Here is an 8,366-nt window from a genome sequence, read left to right as displayed (position 1 = left end):
ACAATCAACTTTGCCCGGCTGGTTTGCTGTCTGGACAAAGGGGAGGGGCTCTTGGTGTAGTATTGACCGGGAGCTGGCAAGCGGGTGTTAAGCTTCAGCTCCTGCCAAAGGTTAATTATCTAACTCTGTCAGCAACTTGGGTCACAGTGGTGCGAGCACCATCAACTCTCAATCTGCCGGTGTCCAACCTAATTGGCAGATAGTGAAAGGACCTGAACCTCAGGTATCAGAAGGCAATTCATCAGTTGCTTGGACAGTGTGGGTCTGTACCGAATCATGAACTGTAGATAGGGTAGCTAGTCAAGGAGATATCTTTTTACAGCGCCCTCCCCCTCGCCCTGCCTGCCCATGGCCAGAACAGACTTGGTCATCATGAGCAGTAACCGGAGACCCCCAGTTAGAAAAGTCAACTTCCCGGACACGTGGCCGCCTGCCGAGGTCATCAGCATGTACACACAGTTGAAGGTGTGTGTATCACCTCCCATGTACAACTGTGTTTACAGGTGAACATGAGGAAGTTGTTCCCCCATCTCCCCTCCAAGCCCTCGGATTTGGCCTGCCATGCACTCTCGGGTCTTCACTGTTTGGTTGTGCTTTTCAGGCAGCTGTGGACGAAGCAAAGAGGGGCAAGAAGGAGGGTCGAGTGAAACGAGTTTTCATGAAGCGGGATCATGAATACATTGCACGCCAGGTCAATCACATGACTAGGTTCCTGCAGCGAGGCCTTTCCATCTTAATGTCTCATCAGCTCCCCTGCCGCCCCCACAGCCCCAGGGCCGAGAGGCTGCTCACTCCTGAATGTCTGCCAGTCATTCCTTGCAGTCGAGTCTTTCATTCACTCTTCTGTATCGCACTGCTGCACTGCTTGTCCCTGGGATCCCCCCCCCCCCCCCCCCCCAAGCTTCTCCTAAGCCACAATCTAACTGGGTGCAGATATTTGAAAAGAAACGACGGATAACTTTTCGGAATGACACCGGGAGCTGCGAGGTTAGTCCAGATAGCCAATATGACCTGGACCAGGAATGGAAGATTGGCGGCTGGTTCGATGCATCGCAAATTGCGTTGAAGCTGCTGCATCCCGACTACAAGAAGGCGACAGCAGTCATGGCCGAAGGTCAGCAAGGGGCCACCGGTCAGGTTCGTGCCTGTACGCCAAATCATTTCGATGTATCCTCTCTCGTAGAAGGATTCTGCCGATAGCTCCCCTCCCCCCCCCCCCCCCCCCCGCCCCCCTCCGGCCCCCTTTTCCTCTATCCAACACCCACACATCATCACCAAACAGCAATTTTGTCTTCTCCAAGCCGCTCACTCATGTGAGACCACGTCCATTATCAACCAACTGCTGTCTTGTTGCCTTGTGTACGATTTTAGCCATTGGAGCCCCAAGACAGTAACCGGGCGCCCCCAGGGAACGGCTTAGGCATCCATTACTCAGGTGCAAAGAAAAGGCCAGCTCCATCTAACCCTCCGGCAGACGCTCCACCTGCCCGACGAATGCTCCACAACCCCGCGGCAGGGCAACCTGCCATTGTGGCGCCTGCCCACAACTTGTCGCAAACCTCAAATGCTGCACGGCAACCGCTGCAGCAAGCCTATATATATCAAGGCATGGGCCCCTCCACTAGTTGGAACATGAGCGTTCCCTTTTGTGTCCCCTGCATGTCTTATCAAGTCTGTGTTGCAAGCCATTTTGGCTGCCCTCTCACTTCGTCTAATTCATATTTCCTTTGCCACCTGTTGCGTGGCCGATGGGAAATGTGTTAGAACCCAGGTTGAGATTTCCTCAGGATCGCCGTTGTTTGTTCATGTCAACCGGTGCGCTCCACTAACTTTGCCTTGCTCACACATCAGAGCCCCTGTTCGACCCTACTGCAAATGCTGGCGAACGCGTGGCCATCAATCAGCTCACTTCGACCGGAGCAGCGAGAGTCGTTGAGATTGCGTTGAGAACCACGCAGCCACAGGCTATCCACAGCCATGCACACTACAGGGCTGGACAGCGGCTGGTTGCAGAGGGCATCACAGGTGAGCCAACCCCAGCAGCGGCCTGGCACGACCCGGAAACGTCGTGCATCCGGGCTGCTCCATCGATCCTTCATCAGAAGGACTCTTCATGGCCAACACATCGCCCATCGTCTGAACCTGTGGCTATTGTCATCCATCTCTAATCCCTACGCATCCTGTGATTTTACCGTTGCATCACTTTCTGTTCCCCCAAAGGTCGAGGATGGTGTGGCACAGTGCGTTCACATTGTGCATTACCATGTAGTAGCTTCAGATGCTGCCTCTGTTGCACCAGGGATGGACCTTTTACAGTGCACTGCAGATGACCTAAAAGGCATTGTCAAAGGCCCGCCCTGTCGCCGCGAGACCGTAGCCAACGCTGTCAGCGAGTTCACACGGATGGGAGGCATACCCAGGTATCTTCTGCAGAGCTGGGGAACAGTGGATGTCTCGACTCCCCTGCCAACACAGGGTGCTGCACATGTTGTTGCAGTGAAGCCTGAACCCTTCACCGGACCAGCTGCTCGTGGCAATGGGCGCTAAGCCGTTGCCCTAGGAGCTTACCACTAACTGAACTAGCAGTAGAAGACTATCCTTCTTCCTCAGAGATCCTCTCTGATTTGTTGCGATAGCTTGGCAGGCCTGTATTTTGTCATCCGCAAACCCCGAAAATATGCCCGAGGAGTCCATTACCATATGCACATTCCATGGAGAATATCCTCCAGAATTGTAATCACCAACTACATTCCGTTGCCCTGTGTTGCCCGCGGATGCCGCCGCACGTATCCCCAACGCACGCCCGCCAAGTTTGATACCGCCGTCTCTCCGCTGTCATTGCACGACCTTGGAGAACCGAGCAATGAAGAAGCCTGTGAACGTGTCATTCGGGTCTCCTAGTCCTTCAAAGCGGGCTACCTTTGCGGCGTCTTTGTCCTCCAGGCCGGCCAATGCAAGGCCGCGCGGGGCGAGCGAGGATGGCAATCCCACATCTTCCAGTTGCAACTCTGGGAAGGAGCCGAGAGCCCAAGCCACGTTACCTTCATTCTCCAGAGGATTGATCTGCATGAGATGGCAAACATCTAGTGAGATATTATGGATCTGGGCAGCCTTGACACAACAAACTGCAAACCCATAGGACGTACTGTGCAAGTTGAGTAGACAAGAGTCCCTCCGGGTTTTAGTGCACCCACAGCAGCATGCAACAGCTTTCGCTGGTAGGCGGCTGTTTTCTCTAGATAGGCCGGCACCACCCCTGCGAAGCTCAAGCGCGGCCGCAGGCCAAGGGCGGAGCATGTGGGGTCCAGAAGGACTCGATCGAAGGAACCAGTGTGGAGGCCGGGCAGATCTTGGGTGGAGTCTGCCACGAGCGTGTGCACGTTGGACAAACCAAATCGTTTGGCAGCCAGCTCGATCTTAGCGACCTTTGCGGCAGTTCTATCCACTGCTGTGACGGAACCTGGATTGCAGCAGCAATGCCCACACAACGTCCCGTCCTACCTCAGATTTCTGGGTTGGAGTACATTACATCTTGCACATCATAGCGGCATGCTTCCAGGGCAGGCCAGGCCACATCACTGGCCATGCATGCTTCGGCTCAGGTGCCTTTACATGGACAAGGTTGTGCACCATGAGCATTCTGGAGCGGCAGGAGGGCAACATGGGAGGATGGCATGAGCGTGATGCTCCTGCTTCGAAGCATTGCCACAGGCACAGGCATAGGCATAGGCACAAGGGGCAAAAATGGGATCGACAGACCTGTGTTTCCCATGAGTGTTGCGATGTGGACTGCTTTACCGCCTGAACGGGCACAGAGGGTAGAGACATCATTAAGTTGGCCTCGCTTAGGTTTCGAAACCCAAACAGGACACACAACATGACTGATGAGCTCACCCACCCGGTGAGCTGCACATGTCAAGGATTCTCTCGCCAGGTTGTGGGTCCAACACGTGGGCCACAAGGCTTGACGGTAAGCTCTGGAGAGCAGTCAGCTCAGGCAGGGTGTTGTTAAGGGCAGGCAGCTGGTGCACTCGCTGCAATAATCTAAGGGTTTGCCCTGCGGAGGACACTACATGAAGTCAGCATTGCATCACAGAGGGGCCGACCAGGATCCTAGGAAGAGTGACTGTGATCGCAGCATGCATGATGCACGCCTGCCAGCAAAGGACGTTGGGAGAAGTGCCCAGATGCGTGTTCGAGGAGGGAGGGCGATAGAGGGGGACGCGGGAAGATTGATCCGCCAACCATCAACATGTGAGCTGCGTTCATGCCAGCCGGAGATGCCTTTGCTTGCAGAGTCACAGACCTTTCTGAGCGCCGCCAAAAGTTTCAGAGCGGCTCTGCAGCGTCTCTGCTGTACCAATGAACACCAGGTTTCCGTTTGAGTAGTTCTCAAAGCACTCCCCTGGTCCAACGGTCACACCACGGCTCTTGTACATGTCCACTGCGTCTCCGAACAAATTACAGAGGAGGCCAGGATTATAGTTGATCGGAGCTGCAGCCACGCCGGGAGCATAGGGATTGGCGCCCTTCTCACCGTGAGCAGCAAACACACACACACACACACATTCCAGACGCTTCAGTTGACCTTCGCTGGATCAGCATCCAATCTCTTTCACGAATTAAGCTGGATGTGGGAACCATAGAAGCACCACTCACGGTTTGACCATCGCAGTGGCACATGCTGTGCACTACCAATGCACTCTAACGTTGCATACAGGAGGGGTGGTGACCTGGAGCACTGCTTCTGCTGCCAGCCGCCCAATCACAAACCCTGGGCGTGTGGGGTCAGGCTCCAGGTGATCCGATGTCACATTTGGAAAAAGGATCATGTCCTTAACGTCATCAGGGAGAATCGCTCGTTCCTGGCATGAAAGCCGGTCACAATCTGAGCCCTCAATGCGTTAGAAAGAATAGCTAGCCACGATGATTGACTACACGCCACATAAGGTCATGGGGTGGAAATTACGGTGTCTGCAGGGCGGCGCAGAAGAGAGAGGGCGGGGGGTTGATTCATGGACGTGTGGAAAGACTGAACAAGAAGCCAGGGGTATAGGCAGACTGTTTCCAGAATGGTGGAGGCTGTGGGCATACTCACTACTAAGTCAGGCGCCATGGCAGATTCATCCACTACTTTTGCAAGAATTTGCTGCCTCGTTAGACCTGAGAGAGTGTTGACACGGACCCCCTGCACATATAGCATGTGCGCAGCCGAATGATCCCACATTCTCAACAACCCAACATGATTCATGTGCATGAGTTGTTGAGCTCCAGCTGCTCAGAACATGTGGAAGTTGAACTACAGGGCTGCACAGGATGATTTGCATCACTGAAGCTTGGAGTTAATGTTGGGCATGCATGCACGGCCACGTACAGTTGCCGCTGGCCGAGAAGCAGATTCATAGAACCGCTCCAGGCGTGCTGCGGGGTACTGGGCCTCTTCAATGAACCAATTGTGAGTCACAGGTGGAAACCGGCGAGTCGGGGCTGAGGGGCTGCAGTGAGCTGCCATAATCAACATTGGACACGGACAGGATGCAAGATCACAGATACTGTTGCGAGCTGTCGAATGATTTGTATGTTTGACAATTTGAGCTGCTCAGGTGTATTGCAGCCTTCTATCCCTTGCAAATGCTAGAAATGGGACATCGCAAACATCTGCCGTATCCAGATTTTGCCATTGCTAGCCAGGCTGATGCGCCCACCACAGAAAATCGATGGACGGCTTGTGTGCGGCCATTGATTGCATATGACATGGCGCCGACAGGGCAATTACGTACGTAGGGTACGTACTGCATACGTCAGGGCCCACGTACTGCCCAGCCAGTCTCAGGCCTCAGCATGAGGCGTCTCAGTGAGGGCGCCCCCGTCCCCCGATCATAATGATAATGGAGAGTAAGAGTACGAGTACGAGTAGTACGTTGCGCGCGCGCGTGGGCGGCACCCATGCAGTCGTCCGTGAACCAGGCTGAGCCCGTGACACCTGGCGATTTCCCTAGGCGGACGAGCTGGCTCCTGCTTCCAAGTGTCACGATCCAATGGTCAGGCCGGGGTACAGTTGCGCCTGTACGGGATAATAGATATTACGTTGATCGGGGGGAGAAACCCGTATATTGGTTGCGTTGGGGTTTCGAATTGAGCATGCTGCTGCTGTGAAACCGTAATCCGGGCCTGATCTCAAACCTCGGCCGGGACAGAAGACCCGGGAGCGCCCTAGATGGGCGGCGCACGAATTCTAGAGCCCTGAGCCTCTCTAGAGGTATTATAAGCCTGGTGGGCTGAAATGATTAATGAATACTCACTAGTAACACCCCCGGGGGTGTTTAAAAAGAGCACCCCCCCCAAGAAAACCGTTTGAACGCGCGACAGGGTACCTAGGGTAGGTATCGATATAGGCAGATACTTTAGGGTCATCAGTACGAGTACGAGTAGGGCCGGTGGGTATCGATAGACACCGACAATGCAGACGATGAGAGGTAGGGTAGGGTATCCCAGGGTGCAACCTGCACTCCCTACTCGTACAGCTCTAGAGTACAAGTATGACAGTACGAGCAGGGTACGACTACCCACATCGGTATACCCCGCTATATATATCGCTACTTGTACGATTGCTGGGACTTCATGTATAAGAACAATTCGCCAAAGCCGCGACAAACACGAGTACCCCTAGCTAGAGGGTCAATTAATAATGATAGTACGAGTAATACTACTGTAGTACCTCTTCGCCGCGCGCTGTATATATAGATCCTTATTTATGACTTATTATCATGTGAGTACGTACTCGGTACTAGAGAGTGTACGTACTGATAAGCTACTTGACTCTTAAAATTGGTAGGTAGGGTACCCTACCTACCTACCTGGTGATGTAGTGACATATTATGTATCGCAGAGACCAACTTATAATCTCGAGTAATAAGAATAATAATATTGTTATTATTATCATAATATACATATTAATAAATTAATGGTCCCTCCTGATTGTACTCGTACGGTAGGCACTCTTATTACAGATTAATACTCGTACAATACATAGTACAGTACTTCTCTTCATGCGCAACTGTCTCCCGGCCGCCGCTCCCTCCGGCCAGCAGGCAACAGGAGACCTGAGAATTGAGATAGCGATTCTGTAACAAACCGGGCGGGCCTCGACTCTAGAGAGTATCCTTATAAAGCAGCGAAGCACGCCGGCCGTGCAGGCGTCCGCATTTTTGTTGCTCGTCTAACGAAGGAGCTGGCGCACGTCTCGTCACGCACCACTTCGCGTCCAGACCCTAGAGAGCTTCTATCGTTGCTTACACCGTAAGCAACAACCCTCGCCTGCGGATAATCGACTTGAGGCTTGATTCTTTAAGGCAGACTGACCTCGGCGGACTCCTGACTCGTCTACTTGGACTCAAAAACCGCGCTGGGCCGGGGGCCGGCAGCCGCGTTGCAGCACCTTGGCCGATAATACAGCTAGCAATAGCAGCTCCTGATAGCAGCGGTGTCCTGTTATTGCGCTGCTCGCCTTTGAATTCTCAGGCAAAACGGAGGGATCTCTGCTCCCATCGGCGGATACTGCCAGAGCGCACTGATACTGGCTGGGTTCAGCCAAGTGGTCGATACCGCGCAGCTGACCTAAACACTGCACACCTGACACCCAGCCCTGAGCACAAGAAACCAGATCAGAGGTTGCCCGGCTGCACGGGTACCGCGGTCGAACAGGACAGACTCTTCGGCGTGGATATATCGACTCCCGATTCAAGCCCGCGTAGAATAGCGGGAATCTATCCCGTGACTTAAAGCTTCCGTAGAATAGCGAGAACGCACCTCACGATCTAAGGGAACCCCTACCTCAGCTTTTACGCCAGCGCGGTCCCTAGCATCCCCTGTCAAGCTTCCCAGCACCGTTAAGCAGGCCAAGAGGGATATCAGGGGCCTGGCACCTGGATGCTTGGTTTGGTGGCAACAAGCCCATTTGCCAAGCAGTCCAACGCCCACACGCCTGTGCATCTACAACCCACCGTCTGCCACACCGGCACGGTCCCCGTGAGAGGAAGTCAGCTAGCTTGAAGGGACACGGTTATGACGTCACAAACATCCATGCAGGAGCTTCTGCACCAACCAGCTAGCTGGGGGGAAGAATGGCTGAAGAGGCTGTCAGGACCCTCAAACACCCGAGAGCTGTTTCAGGAAACCTATGCCTTTGAGGACGTCGTGGCGCAGCTAATGAAAGAGCATCAACAACTGGAGCAGCAGCAACAGCAGGTAAGCATTGAGCCACGACTTATGACTTCTCACTCACAGTGCTTGACGGAAAATCTGATGAGTTGCTTCCGATGGTTGTTCTCCAGCTTGGCTGAGCCAGTCTGGGCGGATCATGCAGG

The 8,366-nt window shown here is 53.8% G+C and overlaps 1 protein-coding gene across 1 annotated transcript; it reads right to left on the bottom strand.

Moving 5' to 3' along the window:
* Positions 1–2,835: 2,835 nt before the first annotated feature.
* On the bottom strand, positions 2,836–7,992 carry LOC142357102 (tRNA (cytosine(72)-C(5))-methyltransferase NSUN6-like). The gene is made up of 10 exons (XM_075408802.1): positions 7,810–7,992; positions 7,402–7,645; positions 5,375–5,562; positions 5,099–5,188; positions 4,734–4,865; positions 4,307–4,529; positions 3,899–4,057; positions 3,760–3,801; positions 3,147–3,460; positions 2,836–3,063 (listed from the first exon to the last, which is right to left on the bottom strand). The coding sequence occupies exons 1-10, from the start codon at positions 7,990–7,992 to the stop codon at positions 2,836–2,838; spliced, it is 1,803 nt and encodes a 600-aa protein (XP_075264917.1).
* Positions 7,993–8,366: the final 374 nt, after the last annotated feature.

This window comes from Convolutriloba macropyga, unplaced genomic scaffold, assembly GCF_964194025.1.
Source record: "Convolutriloba macropyga unplaced genomic scaffold, txConMacr16.3 SCAFFOLD_6074, whole genome shotgun sequence".
NCBI classification, from domain to species: domain Eukaryota; kingdom Metazoa; phylum Xenacoelomorpha; order Acoela; family Convolutidae; genus Convolutriloba; species Convolutriloba macropyga.
This window is presented reverse-complemented; position numbering and strand designations above follow the sequence as displayed.